This window comes from Pteropus vampyrus, unplaced genomic scaffold (genome assembly GCF_000151845.1).
Source record: "Pteropus vampyrus isolate Shadow unplaced genomic scaffold, Pvam_2.0 Scaffold61, whole genome shotgun sequence".
Lineage (NCBI taxonomy): Eukaryota > Metazoa > Chordata > Mammalia > Chiroptera > Pteropodidae > Pteropus > Pteropus vampyrus.
The window spans coordinates 6,390,068-6,417,378 of NW_011888842.1; the positions used below are offsets into that span (position 1 = coordinate 6,390,068).

The following is a 27,311-nucleotide window of genomic DNA, read 5'->3' on the forward strand; positions in this document are numbered from 1 at the left end:
ATGCTGGGAGCTTCCACAAATTGCCTGATTTTTTGGATTCCAGACTTTTTTTTTTTTTTAATAGAAAGCAATGTGAAAAACCTCACATTTTTTTTTTTTTTTCAGAGCTGAAGCCAGATGAATTTCCAGCACAAGTCAAGACTTGGAAGCAAGAATGTGGGGGCGGGGAGTAAGAGGCTAAGAACCAGGAGACAGCCTGTGCTCCCTCAGAGAATGCCCAAGCTGGGGGCTGGGAGGGCCGTGAGTGTGGGCTTGGTGTTTGCTCATCTCCTCTGATCTTCTCCTCTCACAAAAGGGGAAATGGGCCCAGAGAAAGGTACGAGCTTGCATCGTGAGTCAGAGGTCCAGAGGCCTCTTCTTCTGTGTTCTGGTACCCTTCGGTCCCAGAACGTCTTAATAATATCCTGTCCTTTCTTGTTCCTGCATTCACTTCCCCTTGGATATCTCTCCACAAGACGGCCCGGTAGCGGGGCATGTGAGTGTTTGTAGGCCATTTGTGCCCTGCCTACATCTCGCACACAGGAAGTGAGGGTTCAGGGTGGCACAGTAAACATTAAGAGAAACTATTTGCCATTTTAGGAGGATCTAGGAAAATATCATTCCTACCTTTCACATTGGTGGGTTGCCAAAATGTGTTCAACAAATACAGTTTTAGCTTCTACCATGAGACAATTTGCTCTTTTTAAAAACAAGTGTAGTATATACATCTAGTGACACTTTCTGAGAAGATCATTCCTAATCATTTTGGAGCTATATAACTGAGGCATTTTTAAAATGTAAAATCTGATGGACAAGAAAAGCCATTCTGTCTAGCTGCCATCCTTGATAACTATCTTCTGTCAGCAGTGTCCAACCACACAGACAGAGAGCCTGGGGTAGGGCCCACAGCTCTCCCTGGCCCCTCTGATTGCTGAAACTGGAGCTGCCTGGGGAGGCTGGGGCCCTGGCACCAGCTCCTGCTTCTCTTTGCACAGAGAACATGTCTGCACATGAGCCCTCCCAAGCCACCTTGGAATCCCTCCAAGGACAGACCTGGAGACGGTCCAGGAGGGAGGGTGCTCCTGGGAAGGACACATCTATGGGAAGCAGAGACTGCAGCGTGCAGGCACATATGTGCAAATGCTTGCAGGATGGCCAGATCGTCCAAGTTTTTAAGAGAAACTGGATTTATAGATTTTTGTGTGAAATGTCTTGATTTTTAGAATACTCCGTGAGTCAAAAAACAGACTTGAATGAAACAAGCATCCCACAAACTGTGTCTGCAGGCCACTACTTGTGACCTCTGATAGAGCCTGGTATACCATGCACACAACTTCAGCAGATGAGCTAACGCTCCACAGGTAGCTCACCCAGGCTTTGCACATTGTATGTGTTTATCCAAGTGCATACCTTGCGTGCACATAACAGACACCAGTCATTAAACATTTATGAACACATGCTATCTCCTAGGATATCATTATAATATTTCCATTCTCCAGCTAAGGAGATCGAGTATTGGAAATCTCCAAGGTCACGTAGCTAGCTAGTGGCTGGACCTTCATCCCAGGCTGCTTGACCACAAAGCCAGTGTTTTGACTGCCACACAAATTGCCACCCAGATGCCTGCGCTCTGAACTGAAATTCCAGCTAATTGGCTTCCTTTACTAAACTCAGCTCTGTGAGTTCAGAGACTATGTTTTATTTGCTGTTGCATCCGCATCACCTAGCACCGTGCCCAGGGGAACGTAGAAGATGCTCAATAAATATTGGTGGGATTGTGCATAGACACACATAAACCCACACAGGCATGTGACTCCACCACACCCAAGGACATTTGAACACTCACGTTCCCACAGACACACCACCCACCCCCATCCCTCACCTCCCAAGGCATCAGACAGAGCTGGGCCTTCTCAAGTCCCCCTGCCAGTCTTGCCCAAAGGCTTCACAAATTGGTTCCTGGAAATCTCGAGGCGACTGTGGTGTTCTTTTTCCCTAACTCAGGAGACAGCTCAGCAGTTTTGTTTTTCAAAGTCTGGGACTCATAAACCTGGATCCTTTCTTCGTTTATTCCACTAGAATTTTCCTTGGCCTGGTGCCTTTCCCCAGGGCCTTGGCCTGGAGGTTACACTCAGAGCGCCCTCTGCTGGGCACCATCCTCCCAAACTAGTGGGCCGTAGTGGAGGTTTCAGAAGGAGGGTACCTGTGTTGGACTTGACTGCTTTACAGATGGGGAAACTGAGCCAGACGGTGGCAGTGGGCAGAGGTTGGGGGATGAGGGCTCATACCAACTGTGTGCCAGGTTTTATGATTTTTTTTTTTTCACTGTTAAAAGTGAAAAAGAAGAAATAGCTTCCAGAGCTCAGACACAGCCGAGAAAGGCCCTCTGTTCTCCCCAGGCCTCTGTGTGGAGCAGATGGCAGAAGTTTAGGAACTTTATAAGATGCAACTTTATCCTTGAATCTCTACCACATTTAATAGGTGAGGAAACTGGAGACACACAGACAGATGTTAGGAGGAATATTTATTGAGCGTCTGCTATGTGCTAGCGAGGTTTACAAATTCTCATTTAATCATCACAGTAACGTTGTGAGATAGATGGCTTTGTTTCCATTTCACAGATTAGGACATAGAGGCCGCGTGAGGGCTCGCGATCAGAAAGGGAAGTGGGAGAGCTTAGACTGGAATCCAAACCTACTGTTTTCTTGGCTTTGCAGCCTCCTGGATTTTTCCTATTTGGCTTCAGCGGGCCCAGGGCAGAGCCTTTGTGGCTGGGCTCATGGAGGCAAGGTTTTTATGGCTCTCATGCTCAGAAAAGGAAGCCCCTCTTTTAGGCCGCTTCCAGAGGTCAGCACTGGGGGCCAAAAGGGTAATGGGTTGAGCAGCCCCATCGGGCTAGAAGCTGAGGGCCCCAGAGCTGGGAGGAGGGTCTTGGGACTGGCAACTGTGCCAAAGCCCCTTAACTCACAGTAAAAACAAGATTGGATGTCTTTATAAACTGAATTCATGAGAGGTTCCAAAGAGCAAGGGTTTTCCTGGAAAAGAAAGCAGGTCCTGGAAGGTTTTTGTTTTGTTTTTCTTCTTAATGGGGTTCTGGTTAATGACACAAGGAAATGAAGAACACATTTCACTAAGAATTAGTCACTGCCCTCCCCAACCCATCCTCCATCCTACTGCCCTGTTCAAAACCTTCAAAGCCTCTCACTTCCTTTAGGAAAAAATCCAGTTCCCTTATCTTGTTGGTTTTTGGTCTAACTTGGCCTTCTCTTCTACTTGTGTCTTTTAAGCAGACCACCTAGGGGGCTCTGTGCATACCTCCCTTCATTTTCACTGCTGGGCCTTTGCTCACATCATTTTCTCTCTCTGAAAAAAATTCATTTCAGTTTATCCAGATCTTAGTCATTCTTCAAGACCCTGCTCAGAGGTCACCTTCTCCATGGAGTCTCCACTATGCCCGATAGGAAACATTCTGCCTTGTGCTAACCTTAGAGGTGCATGTTCTAGTTCCCTTAAGAGACCGAAACCCTAGAGAAACAGTGTTGAATTCACTTTGATTCCTTTATATGGGCACACATGAGCACGCACACATGTGTGTGTGTGTCCACCCTTTATGCCACTTAGCAGGTGCTATAGAAAGAGCCTGAGACCCTCAGCTCTGTCATTAGATTAGGGCTGAACAAAGATCGTGATTGGGCTTTGCCATGTCTTCCATTTTCAAGTCAAGACAGAGGGGCTTTGTGGAGTCTACTTAGTTGACACATGCCTATGGTAGTCTGAGATGGGGCAACAGAGTGGACTGGCATCTGAAAGCCTCCAGGGAAATATAGAGGATGAAAGATGGGTACCATCTTAGACAAACAAGACAAAGGAGAGGTAGCACTGCTCGGATTGGCCTGAACACCCTTCCCAGCCTGGCTCCTTATCTGTAAAATGAAGGGAGGTTGGTTAGACGATCTGTAAGAGATCTTTAAACTTCGGTATTTTATGATTCTACATAGGAGGTTCACAAGGGAAAAAATGTCAACTCTACTGGCAAATTTGAGTCCTTCGAAGGGAGGTAGAGGGAGACCTGTCAATTCAGAGTCCTATGAATCGTGCTGCGTCGATGTAGTAAAGGATTTCAAGACAGTTTGCAAATCTATCGAGTTAATCTGTGGTGCTGCCTTCCTTCATTTTTCTACACCAATGCCAGTGTTCCCACTGCCCAGTACCCTGCACCCGAGCCCTCATCTGCCTCATTCGGCCTCGCCTGTTGTCCTAGCATGGGAGACAGCTTAGAGAACAGCTAATGAAACATATTTATTGGGTAAGGGGAACTCTGAGGCCCAGAGAGGCAGAGTCTTTGCCAAGATTACAAATGACAATATACTACCCTTCCAGTGAGTGAGAAGGCCATCCTGCTCAGAGGCTGGGAACATGGGCCCCAGAGCCCAAAATATACCCTACCGCCTGTGAAGGTATACAACTTGGCCTCCAGGAGCCTCAGCTTCTTCCGTCTTTGAAGTAAGGATAGTGACAATTATTACAGGATGTTTGTGTAACGTCTACAGAATATTCCATGAAATGCAATCAGCAATGATGCCAGGCAAGAAATGCTGAATTCATCACTTACTGTGTGCCAGGAATCTGTTATTAACAACCATAAGTTATATTTATCAAGCCAGGCACTGTACTTGTCACTTTATATGCATGATCTGTATTATCTTCTGTAAGTCTCATAGAAATCCTCTGAAGTGGGAATAATTAGTACTTTCATATCTCAAATGTGAAAACGAAGGTTTAAAGAAGGAAAGCAGATGTTTTCCTTTCTACTAATGGACTCTCAGAGCTGAAGGGACATTGGATATCATCGGGGCCAACCTTCTACTTTAAATGGCTCCTGCAACATTCCCGGAAGGAGGTAGAGATAGGGAACTAGGTTCCTCCTAGAGAGCTATTCTGCCTTGGAATAGCTCTGGCTATAAGAAAATGCTTCTTTACAGAGAGCCTAAATCGATCTCTCTATAACTTCCACTCACTTGCATGGTAGAAAGAACACTGGGCTGTCAGAGGCCTTGGGCTGGTGTTCCAGCCTTGCACTTAACAGCACTGTGACCACTGGCAAGCTGCTTCTCTGGGCCACAGCTTTCTCAGGTGAAAATGAAGGAATTGGATGAGATGAGCTCTAGGTTCTTCCTGGTTTAGACGCTTCAGGGTTATATAATTCACGATTGTGTACGTAACACGCAGGTATCTGATTATAATGATGGAAACAGAGAAGGAGTGGACACTGTGTTCCAAGGCACAGATCCATTTCTGCCAACATGTCTGTCAGGGTGGGGATCCTGCCAGTTAAGAAGAATCCAGAACATTCTTAGAAATAGAGTTCTCATCTTGTTTTAAAACATTTTCCCTTTCCTTCTCCTCCTCTCCTCCACCCTCTCTCCTTCATCCTTTCCTTTCTTCCTCCTCACTTCCTTCCTTCCCTTCTTTTGGGAAGGGCCTGGCCTATGATTACCAATCAATAATTCAAAGGCCTGAAGGAATATTTCATTCTCCTAATCAAAGTTAAAGATCAATGTCCCTAGTGACGAGTTTCTCACCTCTCATTAAATACGCAGAGTTAAACTGTTTTCAAGAGTACGGAAAACCCATGGAAACAAGATCCAGAGTTTCTTCTTATGTCTGAGAACCTCCCAGATTTGGCTGCTAAATTCCCAGCCCTTGAGGGGGGGGCGGTTTCAGTCCTGAAGTACATGCATGGGTTTTCATGGTAGCCTCTGAAATAGTCTGCAAGTTTGTGCACAGTGTGCATAGGTGCATTTTCTAGGAAAAAGGGTATATGAAAGGAAAGAGCAGCCCTTGGAGGCTGGGCGCTAGCCTGGGAGCTGCCTTAGTGTTCCTAGGAGCTGGCCTGGTGCTCAGAGCCAGGCTGTGGTGTTCCCTGTGTCTGAGAACACCAACACCAGACAAAATGGATCAAGACCAAAAAAAAAAAAAAAAAAAAAAAAAAAAAAAAAAAAAAAAAAAAAGACTTCCTCATAATCATGTTAGAGAAGAGACTAAAAGAAGAACATTATCCAAACCACAAAAATGACCAAACATCCCTTTTCCTGGGTAATGTGAGAGACTGCTATTTTTTTTCCTCCGAGTTAGATAAGAATTAAGGTACTCATAGGATTAGCCCTGCTTCCTGACAGTATCCAATCCAGAGCGAAGCCCCACTTCCTTGAACCCTCCCTAAAATAATCCACCACAGGCCCAGATCCTACATTAAGTCCTTTCTAACATCCTTTTATTTCGAAGCTCATGGTTCCCTTGGTGTGCGTTCTCTTTCATTGCAGTCAATAGGCTCAGCTTTGTTAAATTACCATCCTCTCTATTGCCTGGTTTACTGCAGTAGTCTCTCTATTACTACCCTGGGCTTATTTTCAATGTAGCAGTTAAACTAATCCTTTTAAAAGTGAAAACAGACCATGTTGCTCCTCTGTTGAAAACCTTGCAATGACTCCCCCTTCCCTCCAAGCAAAGCCAACCCCTGTTTCATGTATGCTATTCTGGTCCTTATGGTTTCTGGCATCATCTCCACTTACCTTCCAGTTTGCTCACCGCGTACCCATTGCACGACCTCCTTGTTCTTCCTATAACACACCAGGCATGCTTCTGCCTTTGTCCTGGGCACTAGATGCTTGGAACACTCATCCCTTATACAGTGACATGGCTCACTCTTTCACCACTGTCCAGTCTTTGCATGAATCTCACCTCATTGAAGCCCACCCTGCTCTGACCACCCTATTTAAAATGTAACCCTTCCCTTGGCCACCCCCAGTCTCCCTTTCTCTGCTCAACTTTTTCTTTTTCTCCATAGCCTTTCTCACCTTCTAACATTCAAGGTCAACCCCATAATTATTACCTTTATTTTTTATTGCATGTCTCTCCCAGCTGGACTCTAAGTTCCGCAAGGGCAAGGATTTAGGTTCCAAGCACCTGGAATTGGGCCTGGCCTATGATTACCGATCAATACATATTTGTTGGATGTTGCTGAATAACTTAGCATCACAGGGGCTGGAAAGTAAGACTGACCTTGGCTCAGCACCCCTCACTGAGAAATAGGGAGCTAGGCTTGGCTCATCGTCAATTCTACATATTTTCTGAAGACAGTTTCCTGAACTTCAGTCATGTGCATTCAACTCCCTTGTTTTACCAGCCACCAAAGGGACGAGGAGGCTTGTCCCAAATCTCTGCCAGGAGAAAGCCAAGACTAGAACTTGGGTTTTCAGATGCCCACACTCAGTGGGGAATTCACAACTTATTGAGTCCTTCTGATGTGTCTGGCATTGTGCCAGGCCCAGGAGATAGGGGCGAATAGAATGGACCCAGACTTTGCCTGCATGGAGCTTACAGTGGAGCCAGGAAGCTGCACACAACACTATTATACATGATTAAGTAAATAATTGCAAGTGTCTTAGAAGAGAAGTACGAGATTGAGTAGGGGCCCCAGGCTGATTGGAGGCAGTGAAAGCCCCACTGAGGAAGTACGTTTAAATGCATAGGAGTTAGCTGAAGAGGAGCTGGCAGATTTCTAAACGGGTGCCAGGCTAACTCACAAAGGCCTGCTTTGATGTTTGGAACTCAGTTGCATTATGTGTGAATAAGGCCACTGTGACCCGGCCTATTGGCCCCAGTGCTCAGGAAGAAGGGAATCCAACATCTCAGAGACTCTGGTGTCCCCCCTCCCCCTATCGAGCGCTGCAGTGGTCCCCTCCACCCTGCATAAGAAAGAAGAGGACAGGAGACACTTCAGGCCTGCTCTGGAGGGGCCCTCACCCCTCACTGGCAGAGAGTTGGGGCATATTGGACACATTGGTTGTTTTTGCCAAGGGAGTGCCTACAATGTGAGCTTTGACATTAACAAAAATAAATCCTTAGTTCCTGGAAGTGGAAAATCTTAGTATTACTTACAAGGCGCATACTACAAGGCTTCGTGTAGTTTCACCTAACTGGTAAAATGCAGATTTTTCAAAAAGGGAATGCATTTTGGTCACCATTACTGTTACATCCAGAATTTATCTTCATGTTTCCTTGGAATATTTCAGTGGGCTGAATAAACTATACGTTTCTAAGAAGTTCCAACTGCATCCTGCCTTAGTCTTAGAAAATGAAACCTGACAAGCACCGTGATGAAGTCATGTGGAAGAGGAGTATATTTAGACTGAAAAGAGCCGTGGAGTTTGGTCTTCTTCTTTGCCCCCTTACTAGTCTGGGAAAATTCATCCTTCTGAGCCTCTATCTCCTTATCCATAAAATGGGGATAATGATAATTCCTGTACTTCATGAGATGTTAGAGATTTTAAATGGGAATATATGTGAGAGCTGTAATGTGCTGCAAAATGTCACTTAAAAATGAACCTCCTGTTGGAGAGGATGTGGAGAAATAGGAATCCTCACACACTGCTGGTGGGACTGCAAATTGGTACAGCCACATGGAAAACAGTATGGAGGTTCCTCAAAAACTAAGAATTGATCTACCATATGATCCAGAAATCCCTCTACTGGGTATTTACCCCAGAGACTTGAAAATCCATATCCAAAAAGATATTTTCACACTGGTGTTCATAGCAGCATTATTCACAGTGGCCAGGACATGGAAGCAACCGAAGTATCCTATGATAGATGACTGGCTTAAGATGTTGTAGTACATATATATAATGAAATATTACTCAGCCATAAGAAGAGATGAAATACTGCCATTTGCGACAACATGGACGGACCTCGAGATACTCATGCTAAGCGAAATAAGCCAGACAGAAAAAGTTGAAAATCATATGATATCACTTATATGTGGGATATAAACCTAAAAGCAACAGATGAGCAGGACAAACAAACAGAGACTCATGGACATGGACTATAGGCTAGTGGTCACTAGTGGGGTAGGGGAGGAGGGGAGAGGTAGATGGGGTAAAGGGAGTCAAATATAGGGTTTAGAGGGAGGGCGAAGTGGGTAAAGGGGATCAAAAATATGGTAGCTGAAGGAAACTGGACTTTGGGCAGTGAACACACAATAGAATATACAAATGTCAAATGATAATGTCCACCTGAAAATTATATAATCGTATTAACCAATGTTACCCCAATAAACTTAACTAAAAATTTAAAAAATAAAAATAAAAATCTCACAAGGGTAATTTAAAAATAAATGAACCTCCTGTTACGAACCCTCTTTTGTAAAGCTCCAACAGAGGCTCAGAGACTTGGTTAGGGCTAGAACAAAGGTCGCCTGATTCTCACTAAGTTTCCTTTCACCAGGTTGCTGCACTGGGGCCTGCCTTCCGGGAGAGCAATCATTGGCAACAGGGAGTTCCTGGGGAAATGAATATATTCTGGGCGGCATGGGAAGGGAGTAAAAAGATCCCCAAGCGGGTAAGGAGAGGGCAATAGAAGGGAGGGGCAAAGACAAACTTTCCTACCTTCTCGGTTTGCTGAGGGCTTTGAGGTTAAGCCTTCTCAGGTCCCTATTGCTACCTTCTCCACCTCGCTCAATTTACCTGTCTTTGTGTGGTTGAAGCCGAGCTAGCATAAAATAACACTCTTTTCTGCTTTTTCACACATTTTGAAAGCAAAGTCAGGCTTTAATGGTCAGTTTTCTGTTCCTTGGTATTTTCTTTTGAGCAAAGGCCATGGTTTTGTAAGATACTACATTTCAATGGGCTATTCTTTTGTTCCCATCAAACATTCCTGAGTGGTAGGTTTCAGGAGGCATTCCAATTTATTGCTTCTGGTATCCAATAACCTTGGAATGAATATCTGTCTCCATGCTCCCCAAGGCCACATTATATCAGAAAGTTACAGCTCTTAAAATCGGTCTCTAATAAAAGCAAGTGCCACTAATTCTAAGTGAGCTTTCCAAATAAGGCCAGCTGTGAATGTTTTTTAAAAAAGAACATTTTTTTTTAAAAAAAGGAAGAACGTTTTTAAAAAAAAAAAATGGACTCAACAACAGGAGTCCATAGTGAAAACTGCATGAAGATGAACTTTTTCAGGCATTTTCACAACCATTTAGAAAGATATCTTCTGCAAACTCATCTAAATTAGCTAAAAATTCTTGGCATGATGGACACGTTGTGTCTGTAGGCCAATATTCAATCCAGGTTGAAGAATCTAAAGGGTAGATGTACCTGCCAAGGAAAAACAAAAACAAAGCATTTGCGATGATGGCCACAAATAGATACTAGCTGCATTCAATTGATCCCGGCTGCTCAAGTCCCCAGGGGTCAGGCTGTCAGCCCAACTTCTCTGGAACAGCCTCCCCCTGGGAAGACCCAGAGCCCCTATGGTAGGTTGTGAGGCTGCTCAGGGGTCCCATAGTTAAAAGCAGGAGTAACATCTGTTCCAATATCTACTTTTTAAAAGCAGATAATAAAGTACATAAACGTTTTCCTCTTTAAAAACGGAATAGTCTGAGAATTTATTGAGGGAGCAGATGTGGTATAGGGGGTTCAGATGAACACCCTCAGATTCCTCTTCAGACCCAGGTGCTCAGTTGGCTTATTTGTCAGCCAGACCTCAGCTCCCCTAATAATTTTAAATAGTTCTTTGTTTTAAACTCACATTATTTCATGTATACTCTTAATGGTTTGTTGCTTAACAGCAGGGCACATAAGAAACATGTAGTGTATTTAAGAATAAATTACACTCAGTTTTGGAGGGAAGATCAGAAACTCTAAAATATCAAAATATTGGTGACTTACTTAAAATTGAAATTGTGTTTTATCTGGAGGGCTTCTTTGCCCATAATTAAATACTGTCTTCCTTTTTGCAGGTCAGCATTAGCACAGGTTATCTTTTTAATGAAGGTGATTTCGGTGTCTTTCTCAGCAACAGCTTCACCTGAGAGACATACAAGTAAGGTTATCACGTTCATGTTACAATGTCACGATTATAAACTCTAAGCATTCCAGTCCCTCATGGCTATTTATTAGTGAGTGTAAAGTTATACTGAGAGGCTAATGGCTATTGAAGAGCAAGAATGTCCATATGGTTAAGACTTCAGACTCGAAAGACTGGGTTATGCTCCAGCTCTGCCACTTCCTGGTTGTATGGCCCTAGACGAATGATTTATACTCTCTGAGTAGGGGCTCAGGCCCCTTGTCTGAAAAATGGACATGACAATAAAACCTACCTTATAGAACTGTTGTGAGATTAAATGGGCTAATATATGAAAAGTGCTTAGAACATAGTAAGCACTATATAACTTTTTGTTACTATTCTTCTTGTAGAAGCAGGAATTAAAAGAACCTCTGATAGCTGAACAATATTATTCTCCACATAGTACACAGAAAAATCAAAAAGGAATTGGTAGTTGGCAGTGGGTAACTTTGTAGGAAAGTGCAAAACGTATAAAAGACTTGGGATTCCCAGAGAATTCAGAAGTAGCCAACAAGTTGGCTCTCCTATCCGGAATGAATTCCTCCCCATGTTGGCCTGTTGAATTTCTACCCATCTTCAAACACATCTTCAATTCTCACAGGAACTAGTAAACACTCCTTGATGTTCTCTGTCATAAATATCTGTCTCCCCCTTACTCCCATTATACCTGGATTTCTAGCACAATGTTTCACTCCACATGTCTGTCTCCTCAGCTAGGCTGGAAACTTCTTGTGGCAGGGACTGACTGGGTCTAATTCATTGCTATATATTCAGGACTGCTAGCCAGTTAGTTATTAAACTCTAGCAGAGTCATCCTAATTATGAAAGCCTGAAAAACTTCTGAACATGTTGGTAAATCATATACAATAGTAACTGCATAAACAATCAACTTTAATTAGTGATATAAATTCTAGTTTACACATATTAGTTCAAGCTAAGGTTTTCCTGATGGCCATTAATACATGACTTCCTGTTGCAGCAACATGCAAACAACATTCTTAGCACTATTTGCTAATTCAATCCCTGTCATGGTAAGCAGTGTATGGTGCCTTATCATTATTTTTAAAAACCTTTTGTTATGAAAAATTTCAAGCATATTTAGAAGAAAATAATTAACCTAAGCGTCCACAATTTTGTTCCCACTTATATCCTCACCTACTGTAAGCACCTGTATTTTAGGAGAAATACCAAATGATCATTATCCTCGAACTACACAGTAGCTCTTGATTCTAAATAGTTTTGTTTTTATTTTGATTTGCTGTTAGTGTATAGCAAGTCTTATGTAAGTGCTTAAGTGTGTGTCATTATGATATTTATATCAATTCAAAATTTACACATATTAAAAACAAACACCCAGAATGAAAAGACAACAAAGTGTGCAAATTTTTCTTACATATTTTATAGTTTTTATACTTGTTTAATTTAATTGCCCATTTCCTTTTTTAAAAAATGGTGTCTCCTTAAAGAGAATATAAGCTTTTTGAAGGTAGGAACTCTGGCTGTATTATTCAAGTCGTATCCTCTGTGTCTAATATAATGCCCAGCACATAATAAGTACTAAATATGTGTTGAAAGGAAAAATAAATAAATGAATACTTACCAGATTTGTAGACATCCAGGAGGGTTGCAGTGTACTTGACAAACACATTTTCTTCAGTTATGGATGTAATACTAACTTTATAAGCTAGTAAAAACAAAACAAAACAAAAACACAGCAGGTCATGCTTAATACTACTAATGCCATATCCAATAGAAGCCCGTTTGTCAAACTAATGAGAAATGAAGCATGACAAGCTCTTATGGACATAAAGTAGATCTTACTTTTTCCAAGAAGCCTCCCCAAATACTCTCAGTCTGATTCTACTGATCTTGACTGTAATCAAGATTCTTACTTAGAATTGTTAGCCCTGGCCACCATTATAGAACAGGCCGATTAAGATAAGAGCAATATTAAATTAAGGCAGATTCACACAAAACAGTCAGAATAAGCCTTTGTTAGATATAAAGTTAAGATTCCGATCCTCTAAAATTAGTGGAGTCATGTCCAAGGGGCACTTGGAAGAGGCCTGTCCTTCTCTGTATGCCCACAGAGGGGGCCTTCATCTATCATTCAGGCCCACTGTGTGAGCTTCCTTGTTCCTTTGCTTTCATTTCTCAGATACCTCTGCTGGCTATGATCTTTGGTTCTTGATAGGATTTTTTCTGATTCATCTCTACTTGGATTGGCAACTATCTGACACAAGCCATTCCCAATGCTGTTTTCTCTTTATTCAGACATCAGTGTTTAATCCATGTGTGTTTGACCTCAGTTATGGAATGACCAACTTGAAGGGACTCATCCCTTCTATGTAGGCTGAGAAAGATTCTTTTGTTTTTGCTTTTGATGGGGTTGAATGAACTAAAAGGCTCGTCTATTTTTGAGATCTTAGCTAGCTAGGTATTGGAAAACATAGTTTTAGCACAGAGAATAAACGCAATCTGGATTTAGTTTATTACTTTCAAGAAAAGACTTTATTTTAATAGATAAATGAATGAATGATCTCATTGTGGCAGAAACAAAGGCTCTGTTAATTAGTGGCTTAAAATAGATCAAAACTGTCCTGAATTTCAGATTCATAAATCTTTATAATGGGAGCAATGTACCTACTGTGGGCATAGGTGGAGAGAGTAAACTATTTTATCTTGTTTCTATTTTGTTTTCCAGTAACAACCTGTAGTCTCCAAAAATGCCAGTTAAGTTTTTATTTTTGAATGTACTAAATTAAATACAGATTGCATTTATTCTCTGTGTTAAAATAGGTTTCTGATATTTAAGAGTAAAAATAATTTTAAATAGAGGGAAGAAATAATTTAGTGAAATTTTTGTTTGCTAAAATGATATAGTATTCTCTTCGAGTCTCCATGTATTTTAAAAACTGCAGTGGTTCTTGGCTGAGTTGGGCAGCTTTTTAGCTTTTTTTAAAAAAAATCAAGATGAATTCAAGGGAAAGAAAGACTATAAATCATACAAAATTCATTATGATAGCTGTATTTCCATTAAGAGAATTCAGTGTAATATAATGGAAATGATACTGGTGAGCAGGATATCTCCAAGTTCTACTACCTACTTCCAACACGGCTTTAAGCAAATTATTTAATTTCTCTGAGCCTCAATTTCTTTACTGGTAAAATAGAGATGATCCTCTGTTATCTCAAAGGGGCCTCATGAGACTCCAGCGAAAAACTATGTATGAAAGCAGTTGGTAAACACAAAGTGCCAGATCAACTGTATTGATATTTTATTTATAAATAATGCTTTGCTGATTTTCAAGAAGAGATTTGAGATAGTGTGTAATATGGTTTCTCCCTTTCTCTAAAAAAAAAAAAAAAAAAAATCCCAGCACTTCCATTAATCCCCAGGTGGAGAAACAATGGATAGAAAATAAAGGAGCTAATTCTATGAGGAAATTGAGGGGAGACTACAACTGTGCTTGGGCATCTGATTTGGCTCTGAGCTCTGGACAACCAGGAGATGCTCCTTTTGCAATGGAGAGAGTTTCAAACATGGATTGAAATCCCGCATATATTAAAAATGATTAGTATTCATAATTTTACCTTATCTTTGAAGGGACTTTGAAAAAAACCCAAACCCTAAAACCACTTTTGTCTCTGTCTCTGCTCTATCGACTGGAAGAATACAGTAGTGAAATATACGTTTATGGCTTCTCAAAAATTCTCTTTGAATATGTTTTAGTGCCTTTTATTCAATGGGATGTATTGACATAAAGTGTTTTGGCTGAGTGTACATGTTGCTTCTATCATTTTTAATAAAAATCACATTTCTTGCTGAAGGATAAATATTTTTGCATGTTAATGCTGAAAACTGATGGCATTTTCCTTCAAGAAAATACATGAATTGTTGTATCCATATAATCACTACTTAAAATTGTTGATCTTCCTAACTGATCATATATTCAGAAAATGTCATGTTTAATGGAACTATATATTGAACTTACCATATGCGATTTCTGGTTTGCATGCTGTTTCTTTTCTAGTATCTGCAGGGATTGTCAGATCCAATTCTGTCTGAATTTGCCCACAGTCAGCTGGATTTTGTGAAAAACAGTAAACGTTAGGTTAATGTAAGGAAACAGACACTCTCTTTGAGAGTAAATACAGTACCCATGAGCCCTGAGACAATCTAAAATAATCTTACAAATACCAGATTCCTGAGATTTGCCCATTTTTTCCTCTTCCACAATGTGAAACATTATATAAAGCAAAAACAAAACAAAGCAAACAAAATCTTGAACATGAGAATTATTCTTAGAATGGCTTGTCACTCCATATTCAGCTTTTTAGAACTGTATTGAAGAATGCAGGAAGTTTTCCCATTTTGAGTAGAATCGAAAGTACCTTCAAGGAATCAAAATGATAACTTCACTGATTTACAGCTATAAGATGGTGTAATAAGTACCTAAGAAATGTGTAGATATTAAGGATTTGAAAATAAAATAAAATAAAATAAAACCAAGCCAACCCGACCCTCATGGAGCAGTTGATTAATTTGTGAGTTCTAGGTCGTTTTCTTGGCCAAGAAGGATGCCTTGGACTTACAAAATACTGAGTGGAACTGGACAATGAACAGAGAATGTCACTAACTGGAAAGGACAGGGGAAAGAAAGAGGAGCTTCTAATCTCTTAGGTTGTTGTCCTATTACACGAGAAAGACCAGGTGAAAAGTAAGAATTTAAAGCATGTTATCCCTCTGATAGTCAACAACCGTCTAAATGGTATTTCTCTGCCTCTGTGCGGTAGAAAACATCAGGTTGTTCAGGAGTTGGTGAGAATTTGCTTTATAGTACTCAAGGAATCACCTTTCAATCAGCTGAGATTACATTTCTACTTCTGAGATACGAGGACAGTTTAAACAGCTTCTCCCCAGATTAGCCCCAGATTATGAGTGGCTGCTTTAAATAAGCACACCTCCTAAACGGGTTAAACAAAATTTACCTTCTACACATTTGCATGTTGCTCCTTCACAGACTTTCTGAAGTTTGCTATGGGATGTGCTATAAAACATGGTACACTGTTTATCTGTGGCAATGAAATCATGGTTAGAAGAGGTGGCTTGATTAAGGCACAACATATTTATCAATCAGTGAGTCTCTCCCATGGGGTCTTGGAGATCACCTATTCCAAACTCTCCTTTTTGTAGCTAAGGCCCACAGAGGTTAAATGTTGAATTGCTTGTCCTTGCATGGGCCCCTCTATCCTCAAAATGATTTTTCCTTCTGTGCTTGAAATTTTACTGTTCAATATTGACTTCTTAGAATGAAAATATCTGGTGCTTCTATGAATGAGAGGAAGTAAATTATGTACATGAGAGTCTGTTGAAAGAATTGTAATTGATTAGGCTGAAGAAGAAAAGGGGTGTGTGTGTGTGTGTGTGTGTGTGTGTGTGTGTGTGTGTGTGTGTTTTATCTTTCAAGGAGAAGAGAGGCTAAGGATCTTCTATATGATTTCAGAAGCTAAAACTAGAATGAATGGGTGTCAGAGTTAGGTTCTCTCTATGAATTTCCTAAGAAGTAGACCTGTCCAAAGCAGAGTCATCTGTCTTGTAAACCAGAGAGCTCTCTAATTTCTTAATATTCTCAGAAGTGGCTGAGCAATCAAATGTGGGGTCATTCATTCAACATTTATCAATACACATTATGTACCTGACACTGTGTTAGATACTAGGGGCACAAAGGATGCAAATATTCTGTCCATGGTTGGTGAGAAAGACATGCAAACAAATAACTACAATGCAATGTGAAAACTTGTTCTACTAGAGCTCTCTGTAAAATGTGATGAGAATATAAATGGAGTAGAAGTTGATTCTGGGAAGATCAGAGAAGTAGTTAACTAAGTGGGCTTCTCTGAAAAGGAGAGGTGCAACGAATACTAAAAGTGAACACTCAAGATAAACTTGAGGCAAAGAATTTAAAAGCTGGGAGCCATCTAATCCAGTTATTTTAAAAATAAAGAAGCTAAAGACTAGAAAGGGAAAATGATTTGCTCAATGTCATGCAGTATTTTACATGTCCTAGTTGAGACTTTTGTGAAGAGTGAGCTCTGGGAGAGGTGATATATAAAATTTACAGGCCTCTAGTGGATTTCTGAAGGTTCTGTAATGAATACAAAGTCCCCTGAAGAAATTTTATAGTAGAGTTGGTTACCTGGTCTGTGATATTCATACACTGTGAAAGTAGCGGGACTCACAAACCCAACTTGAAAAATTTCAGCTATCCGAAACCGAATACAAAGGAAGTCATTGGAAGGAATCTGTTTGGCAAATTCAAGGTTTAAGGAAATTATGGGAGAGAAGAGACTCATAATATTTTAGCTTATAAATTTTTAATAGTAATTGTAAAGAAAGAATGGTGGGAGGTGGACCTTACCGAATCCAATTGTGCAATAACATGTCCATCTTTGATTTGGTAATCAGTTAATATTTGATCCACCCTTTCCACAAGCTAAGAGAAGAAAGAGAAAAGTTTGCATTTAATATTGTGATCTTTTTGTTTAAGTGCATTCACCCGACGATGAGATGTTAGATCATGGGGATGTAAGCCACTCTTCAAAGAAGGTGAAGAGCAGCTCCCCAGCTTGAAAAGTTGGAAGATGTTATCACACGCACTCAGCTTTCATGCCATGCAAGTATATGCGCTCACATTTCACTTTGAAAAATCAAAACTTGAGATTGTTGGTTTGGAAAGAAGATTCTGAGTGATTCTTCGAAAGTGACACATTAAAATGAATGGAAATAGCTTTGTCTATAAAATATTGCGGCAAAGAAAACCAAGCATCCATAACAATATTTAAAAGAAAACATTTACATCTTTTAAGTCTTCCAGGTTTGCACTGATTCCAGTAGGCAAAGAGATATCCATCACTGCATGGGAGGACCCAGAGGATGATTCTTCCCCACTGGGTTTGTAGCTGAAATAATTAGAGATTAGAAAATGGAGTAAATAAATGGATAATATTCTTTAAGAAAAGGCCCTATTCCTTGGTAGGCTTTAATTTTCAAAGCTGGGTCTCTGTTTATTTGCCTCTCTACAATATATGCATTGAAATCTCTGAATTTTAGAGTTGCAGGAGACCTTTTAGTCATCTCTGCTCTTTATTCGCTTGACCAATAATCTCAGTAGACCATCATTTTGGAGCTGGAAGAGATCATAAAAGTTGTTCAGTTCAAGCTCTTAATTAACTGGCTGAGGAAACTGAGGATGAGAATAAGGCACTTGTTGAAAGTCACATTACTGGTTCAACTCAGAGCTACATAAGTCTCTTGATTCTCATTCTAGTTCTTTTGCTAACAGAGCATATTCGAGGAAGAAAATTAGTTGTATATTGGAAAAAGACTCATTAAGCATGTTCAGGAAAAGACTGGAAGGAAATACATTAAAATATTAGCAGCTACTTTCTTTAGATGGTGAGATTATAAGTGATTATCTCGTTTCTTTTCCATGCTTTTCTCTATTTTCTAGATTTTCCATAATAGATACTTTATTTTTAAAAATATGTTTTGGGACTATCATTTGTCTAGGAGTTGTGCTTGAGGAGAAGCTAAAGAATAAAGCAAAGAGGGTGAAATGGGGGATTTGGTGGGTTTTTTCGTTTGTGTCTGGTAAGAGAGAAAAGGACAGTGAAATGGAGACTCAGGAAACGAGTTTTATTCCAGTTCCGCTGAGAGAGTTCCACAAATTATTTTCCCTTTTTAGAGCTCATTTTCTTATTTATAAAATTAACTGTGAAGAAGTGTAAACTTGTGTTTAAATTTATATTTATAATTCCAAGTCTCCATTTTGAGTGGCCGAGGCTTCATGTTACCATTAAGCAGATTAGAAAACTTAAAAAGGGGCAAGTTGGTGGGTCAGGGCCTAAGAACAGGGGCTCGGTGAGTATGGCTCTGCAAAGATTGAGTGTCAGGTTCTAGCTTCATCTCAAAATGCTTCAGAGGCAGCTGGACATTTGAGAGTGGAGCTTGGAAGAACAGTCAGGATTAAATGAAGAAACTAAAAAAACAAGCTCATAGGGGAAAAATGAATTGATCTTACCTAAAGAAATGAATATTAGTGAAATGGGAAGTATCATTTGAATTAGTGAGTTGGCAAAGGCTCTCTTTTCCCCAGTCATACTTTATAGAGCATGTATAGAGCAGACCTTATTCAAAGTTTTAGGTGTAATATTTATCATAATAATTTAAAATATTATAAAATTCCTGGCTTATAAAAATTTAACTCCTTTCTTCACTGGATTAACAATTTAAAACAGAATATAAAGCAACTTGGAACTGTAATCTGACATTTGGACATCTCCCTAATTGAATGGGTGAGTGTCACCAGAAGCAGAGAACTCTTGCTCACAGATGCAAATACTCTGTCAACAGGATGGAAAAGGGCCTCCTGAGTGGAAAGTGTCTATGAAAAGTTGCTGGAGCCTTGATGACTGGTTGCCATGGTGACTGTTTCAACCATGGAACAGAAACCTTCCTTTCAAGAAGCCCTTTGCCTGCTGCCAAAGACAGCACTCTTTCCCAAAGGCATTTTGTTTGAGAGAAGGAGAGAAATAAAATCCTTTTTCCTTTTCTTATGAATACAACAGAGATGTTGTAAAAAGCTAAATACACAAAAGAGACCCTCTGAACACAGAAATTGCGTGCTGGCATTTTTAAAATCAGGAATGAGAATATTTGAAGGCAAAGAATTTCTCACATGAATAAGTACTACACAGTTACTTTTGTAATTTTTCCAACCTAACTTCAGCATCCCAGAGCCAAAAGCATATTCCACCTGGCTTTTCTGAACTTTCTGTCCCCAATTTGTAAAACCCAAAGGATAGAATATTCAACATTACATCTCTATTTGCTTTCTTTTGTGTATTAACAATCTAGAATTAGGCCTCCTGTCAATGAAATCAAATGAATGAGTTTTTGACGAGAGTCTTTTTATGTACAGAAGAGTTGTGAAACATTAGAACTGGAAGACATTTTGAGATCAGATTGTCCAATATCCTTGCTTTAGAGAAGAGGCCTAGAGAAGGAAGCTGAATGGCTGAAGGTCACTTGAATGCTTCATGGCAGAGGCTGCCCCACAGGTGTCCAGCTCCACTATCAGAGAGCCCTTCTTATGCCCACTCCAGGTGTCTCTCTGTAGGGTCATGAACATTGATTTTAGCTCTGCCCAGAACAAGTTTGCTCATACTTCCCTGGGACAAGTGTTATGGATTTAATGACAACTGTGATCATACCTTTTCCCCCAGAAGAGAGGTACCCAAGTGTAAGAATGGCAGTTAGGAAGAAGAAACCTGCCTGGGAAAGGGTGACCTTAATGGAGAGAACATCAGGGAATAAGGAAGGGTGTGTGAGGGGGAACAGAGAGCAGAAATTGGCCAAGGAAGGAAGGAGGGATTGCTGTGAAGAAGTCCTGAGAGTGACTGGGCTGGGACCACGAACAAGGCTGGGAAATGGCTGGGAAATAGCTGGGAAGGAAGACGTGAGAAACAACGTGTTGTTCCTGAGGTTACTGGTCTCACATTACACTGATTAAAGGAGGTAGTTTAGACACTAGACTAGGTGTCCGGGTCTGGGGCTTGAGGCCCTAACTCTGCCTCTAACTTTGTGACAACTTGGCTTGTTACTTTACCTTTTCAGGTCTCATTTCCTTTGTTTCTAAAATAAGGGGGTTACTGTACCATCCCTAAAGTCCTTTTGAGCTCTAATCTATGACACAACTCTATGGGATTTCTTAATTATCCATTTTGAGTGCTTCGACATCAAGTGTGATTATAAGTAAAGACAGCATCATACCAACCACAGAAATCACTATTATTGAGAATAGGAGGAGTTAAGGAAACAGAACATAACAGAAGTTACCAAGCGGGGATGGAGAGGAGAGAGAAGAAGACTGTGTTCTTGTCCCGGCTCTGCCACTGATTCACTCGGAGATTGCTAAGAAATATATATATATTTTCAAAACCCTACATTTTTATAAACATATTAGAGTGGTGGGGGTGGTAAGCAGAGTAATGGCCCCCAAAGATGTCTATGTCCTGATCTCCTGAACCTGTGAATCTGTTACCTTACATAGCAAAAGGGACTTGCAGATGTGATTGTGATGAAGATCTTGAGATAGGGAGATTATTTTGAATTACTGAGTGAACCCAATGTGATCATAAGGGTCTTTATAAAGCAAAGAAGCAGGAGAATCAGAGGAGATGTGATGATGGAAGCAGGCAGCAGAGTCAGTGAGAGAGACTGGAAGATGTTGCACTGCTGGCTTTGAAGATGAAGGAAAGGGCCAAAAGCCAAAGAATGCAGGGGACCTCTAGAATCTGGAGGAGGCAAGGACATGGATTCTCCCCTAGAGTCTCCAGCAGAAATGCACCCTGATGACACTTTGATTTTAGGACCTCTAAACTCTAGAATTGTAAGATAACAAGTTTGAGTTGTTTTAAGCATTAAATTTGTTTAAGTTATTACTTAGCAGCAATAGGAAATGAATACAGTGGCCAATTTAGGCCTTTGGAGTTGGTTTGCAGAGGATGCAGCATCAGTGGTTATCAACACTGACTACCGTTAGAATGACCTCTGGAGGTGAGGTTGGAATTTTGAAAGTGGTAAAAGCTCTCCAGTTGACTTAATGCGAAGCCTGAGTGGAGAACCACTGGCTGATACTGGCCAGAGATTTTGCTGGGTGAATGTGATCTTTCTAAGTAAGAGAGTAGGAGCTGCTTATTAGAGAATCTTTTTAGTTCTTTCTTTTCCTGATACTTATATCACATCTCTAGCTTTTTGAAAGACAGAAGAAAATTAATATTATAGTGTTCGAATTAGAAGAAAGCTCAAAACTGAAGGGAAGCTACATATGAACCAAAACAAAGTTCTTCTGCACAGTCAGTAGCTATTTAAGAATACTTGTTATGTTCTCCATTTCAAAAAGTGAACAACTTTGCATCTTCTGGCCATGTTAAAATTCAAAAAAGATATAAATAAATAATATAATAGCAAAAGTGAGACCTTGAAGTCTACACGCCCCTCTGTGGAAATTGCTCACCTGGCACATGCTACTATGCGCTTGTATTCCATATCACTGTAGCTGGATGCTAGCACACACACAACAAACAAACAAGCAAACAAACAAAAAGAAGAGTAAACCATTTTTAACTGTTTTAGACACTGTCAGAACGGAACCATTAATAAGCAGGTCTCTGAACACACTTATTCCAAATTATTTCTGATTTGGAAGTTGGCACTTTTGGTGATTTTAATGAAAATTCATGGCTACTGACAATACTGGCAAGTCTTTAAATCATTAGAACAATTCTCTGCTCTCAAAGAACTTATAATTTAAGGAAGGAGTTATTTAAGGTAAATATGTATTGGTAACATGTTTGGGGGAGGTTGTAGGGAGGAAGAGCAGATGCCTGGATTCAATGGAATATTTGCAGTAGGAACAGACCTCTGAGAAGCCACCAGGGCAGAGGAGCAGCACACACCCCGCCCCTGGGGCCATGGTTAGAGGAAGACTGGAGTGTGCATGTGGACTCGCTTTTGGACTGGGAGGAAACAACCCACCCACCAGAGAGGCATGTGAAGGCCACTGGTAGAAAATAAAAACAGTGCATGAATAAAAGCCCATAAGTACCGGAGAGACCCAGTTAAAGATGGAGGCAGAGAAATGTACGTCTGTCAGAACCCTTGGAATACAGAAAAGGTAAAGGGTGGAATCCAACAGGATGATAGGGAAATTCAGGGTCTTAGAATGGGACCCTGACGCAAAAGTAACAGAAACTTAAGGTTCTTTAAACCATTCTGGTGCTTCACAACTAGTTACATTATTTAAACGTAAATTAGTTAGTCAAAACGATTTCTTGATCAATAGTGCATACCTTTAGCTTAGTTATTAAGTCACTTAATATCGGTTTTCAACTATTATTAAAGAGTTGCCTCTATTACAATAAGTGGCAGTAATGTTTACTCTGGTATAAGAATTTGATTAAAAAATTTTGACTTTTGAGCAAGCATATTTTTCTAACAGGTGAAGTTTTCGGACATTCTTTATGCTTAGCCAAAATTACAGTGTAAACGATGCTGTCTTACCTTCAATTTCCTGGGCTTCGATTTTCAGATAAAAGTTGCACACTTCCTCAGAGGTACTAATTTTGTGAACCACAGTAGCTATCTACATTGAGAAAAGTAAACGAGAAGATTTTACTGAAAATGAGAAAGTGGAAAAGGTAGCACGGCAGGAATGCTGCCGCGATGGGATGCTTGAAGTATCATTTTCAAAATCCAGTGCAAATGGTGAACATTCAAGACCAATTTTCCCAGCAGCTGGACTTTGGGTAAACTCCACAACCTGAAACATAGCCGAAGAGCCCAAAGTAAGCAAAAACTGACCCTTAGCCAGACAGTACCTTGGTCCAAATTCCATGTAGTTGAATCTGAGCACCTCACTCTACAGGAAAGTTCCTAAGATTCTCGTCGTTGAGTGTGTACCCTTTAATTTTACACATAACACCACAAGGAAGTGTAGTTTTCTCCCAGCCCACACACCACCCTGGTAAACAACAAATTATGGGTAAGTATGGATGGGATAGGGGTGCTGCCAGAAATAGGTATATTGAGAGCAACTAGAAGTGACAGAAAAGTGGACAATCCATCCCCTGCCCATGTAATCTTATAAACAGTCTTTGAAGGAATAAATGTGCTAAAAAGAGCATAATTAAAATCATCCACAGAATGTTAATTTATGCTCAGAACACTTGGTTCATTTTATTTTAGCCATTTAGCTGCAAGTTTTCCTAAGCTCTCTATGTATGTCCATGCAGTCTATAGCTAAAATAAAATAAATCTAAGCTCTTACATATATACATCTATCCCCAATAATGGTAGATAAATGAGATCGGACTATGTTACTAATCAGAGAATACATATATATATGTGTGTGCATATGTACACACATGTCATATGTATACATACATATATAACCAAAAAATCATATATACATATATAATTAAGTTACATATGTAATTTCCACAAATATACAGACTATATACATACAAGGTTTAAAAACAGCCATTTTCAAAAAGAATTTGTGTGGACAGCTACCAGGATAGCTAGAAAGAATTAGATAAATGAATCCTACTTTGGTCATAGTTACCAAAGCCCAGATTTCTGTAACTTTGTGGAAAAGTCTCTACTTTTTTAATGTTATGTGGCACAAGCAGACACATAACTCCCAATTAAGTTGCTCTCAATAAAATACTTACATGCACTGTAGCCAAGCCACTGCTAAATCCAGTACTGACAACGAGGTCATCACTGAGAGGTGCCTGGAAAGGTGGATGGAGAAACCATGCTTTGTTTTATTATTTAATAGGGAGGGAGGAGAAAGCAATGAAGAGAATGGGCTGACACTTGCCAGCCTCCGCTCTCAGAGCTCTTGTGAGATTAAATGGATAAAACATTGAAGATCCTATGCACATAGCAGGTAGTAAAAAATACTGGAATTTTCTTTCCCTTCTACATGTTAAAAAAGGTATCTAAAATCTCCTGAGTAAACCAGCAAAACCAACATGTCAGAAAGTCACTTTTGTTTACATCTTCATTTATATATGGTTATGGTAAACTGGATCATCATCATTTTTTTTTTTTTTTTGCCAACTACATAAATTTCTTTCAGTGCCTAGCTTGGGTATCAGCATCCTATGTGCCACAGGAGATCCTTTTCATTAGCAAGTACAGGAAACCTCAGTGTAACTCTAAAGTGGGTGCGATCTATCTTTGCCCCTCCCACCGTCTGCTCTGCACCTCTTCCACCTCCTAATGGCTTGTTTCCTCTACTTCCACTGGTCTCTGTTTATCGAAACCCTTGGCACTCCACCCAAACCCCTTAGCACCTCATCAAAGCCTGCCCAATCCTTAGGTGCTGTTGCTCTTCTTTCCACTCTGCTAGGAGGAGAGTGAATGCATGAACTGAGTTAATTCTCCCTTCCAGAGAAAATCCATCATACAAGTGCTCTCCTTTTTGTGGAAAGCATGAGAGAGATCATTTGGAGCAAGAAGCCTAATGAGTTGGTTCTTCTCTTTCTCCTAGGCTGCAGCCTACTCTTCCCCTGGCGCACTAGAGCAAAAGGGATTCAGTATGCATGAAAGGTTGTCCCTTCCCCCAAATTTTACTAAATGTAGGTAAACAGGCCAACTTTCTTGTTCTCCCTGATGGAAGACAGCAACATTTACTAGAAAGCCAGTACATCGAGATACTGCATGAGAGAAGCGTTCTGTGGACAAATAAGTGACAAATAAGTTTGTCAAATGTACACTCCACTCTGCCTATTGTCCAATCTTTCCTAGAGTCATCCCACCTAGTAACATACATGTTAAAGCAAGGGAATCCTATACTAAAGAATTCGTTTAATGTCATTTAAACTAGAGTTTCTCATCAAACATTTTTTCGTGTAACACATTTCAGGAAATGCTGGCGTAGAGAATTCCAAACTATATAAAAACAATCTGGGTTTCATATGAAGGCAGCATCATGAGCTGAGGTTTACATTATTCTAAGATGACAAGAGGCCCCTTACAGCATCACTCCTGTAAGAGAAGAATGACTCCAGCTACCTCAAATGGTGGTCTACCATGCTTTTTAGGCCAAAGATCCTCTTTAGAGCTTAGACCCTTGACTCAGAATGTGAATGTCTGGAGAACTCTAAATGCTCCCAAAGGAAAGGCAACATGTTTTCAAACTGGAGGCCACAAGCACAAATGCCTGCAGAGGCCCAGGCATAAAGCAAGCATAAAAGAGCATCTACATATGTCACATGACTGGTAGGCACTGTAACAAATTGCAGAGCGAATGCCACTACCAGCACCCTATTGCCAGATCTTTAGTTCTCCAAGAGGATTTGGGAATCGGGTTTTTATTTAACATCTCTGAATTTTTAAATGTTAGAATATGTCTACGTCTGTATCTACAGCTATATCTATATCCATCCATCTCTCTCTCTATTATACACACACACACACACACACACACATACTTTAGATCACTAGTTTGCAATTTTTACAGTAAATTTTATTTCTCATGCATATTTACTTTTCAGAAACGTGGATTTGGGGAGAATATGGACAATAAGAACTATTTTCAGTTATTTGTACATTTAAATATACCTTAAAATAATCCAATAATCTTAAAATAACCTTTATCACCTGTACACTATTATTGATACGGAACTTAAGTTTTTCCACCTGTCCTTTCCTTTGGGAAATTCTCATAGGCCATCAAGATTTTTATTTTTAAAAACCCAGTAGTAGCAAAGGACATGGGACAAGTTGTTGGGGGACCTAAAGGTCAATTCCAATTTGGCCACAGTCTGCATGTGCGACCGGACCAGGTGGAACCACCGGTAGACTCCCAAATGTGTCTTCCGTCTCATCCTACTGCCGTACCTTTGTGCGTGCTGTCTTCCATGCCTGGAATGTTCTTCCTTTTTCTTCACCTGGATAAATCCTCTAATTCTTCCAGATTTAATCCACCCATCTGGGCAGACGCTTTGACAAACTCTTCCCACCTCTCAGCCTGGCTCAGGAGGCCCTTCTCTGTCTTTTTATATATCTATCAAGGCTCTTATTTTTCATTGTCTGTTAAACAACTGTCTCTCCCACACCTACCCCATATACACGCAGGTTCTTTGTGCTTTACTTTTGAATCCCCAATGCCCAGGACATAGCAGGCACGTCTGCTTAGGACACAGTAGGCACTCACTATGTGTTTAAGTAGTAAATAGATACATTTGTAAAATAAGTGTGGAACAGATTATTTTAAAGGTCCCATCCAATTATAAAATATTATAAAACATCTTTCATTTACCTCTACTGGCCTCCCAAGGAAATTCTTCTCTGTTATCTTATATTGGTAGAGGTCACCTTTATGCTTGTAAGAAACATTGATATCCATATTCAAGTGAAGTTGTTTAAACAAGAGTGAGTATTCTGTCAGGCCCTCGATGGCATTAATTGTATCCTATTAACAATCGGCAAAACACAAAAATAAGTTTAGCTTGTTTATATGCTCTCTGTTTACAAATACTCTTTCTTATGAGTAGGTGGGGATGAAACTCCACATTATCTGGAGACGAAACTCCAGCTGGCTGAGTGAAACTGGTTAAGGGCCCTCGTGTGGAAGTGGAAGGAAGTTCTCTCTCAACAATGAGGATGTTGTTCTTAGCAGGGACAGGAAGGACATGTGGCTTCATGTCCGGGTTCTCCATAATCCTGAGCATGTGACCTCAGGCAAGTCACTCTTTGCAGAATAACCCTAACTCCTTGCATGACTGTCTCCTTCTCATCCTTAGGTTTCAGCTTGAATATCTCCACAGTGAGGCCATAAATAAGCTCC

The 27,311-nt window shown here is 40.4% G+C and overlaps 1 protein-coding gene across 1 annotated transcript in view; it reads right to left on the bottom strand.

Annotated features, from left to right (window-relative positions):
• Nucleotides 1-9,994: 9,994 nt before the first annotated feature.
• The window catches only part of C5 (complement C5), a 76,377-nt gene continuing 59,060 nt past the window's right edge, over nucleotides 9,995-27,311 (bottom strand). Inside the window, exons 31-41 of the mRNA XM_011360990.1 lie at nucleotides 24,180-24,246; nucleotides 23,012-23,089; nucleotides 21,966-22,014; nucleotides 17,745-17,847; nucleotides 17,307-17,381; nucleotides 17,085-17,190; nucleotides 15,877-15,960; nucleotides 14,880-14,969; nucleotides 12,485-12,568; nucleotides 10,707-10,845; nucleotides 9,995-10,133 (exon numbers count right to left, since the gene is read on the bottom strand). Coding sequence (XP_011359292.1) covers nucleotides 9,995-10,133; nucleotides 10,707-10,845; nucleotides 12,485-12,568; nucleotides 14,880-14,969; nucleotides 15,877-15,960; nucleotides 17,085-17,190; nucleotides 17,307-17,381; nucleotides 17,745-17,847; nucleotides 21,966-22,014; nucleotides 23,012-23,089; nucleotides 24,180-24,246 — 1,014 coding nt within the window. The remainder of the gene's footprint in view (nucleotides 10,134-10,706; nucleotides 10,846-12,484; nucleotides 12,569-14,879; nucleotides 14,970-15,876; nucleotides 15,961-17,084; nucleotides 17,191-17,306; nucleotides 17,382-17,744; nucleotides 17,848-21,965; nucleotides 22,015-23,011; nucleotides 23,090-24,179; nucleotides 24,247-27,311) is intronic.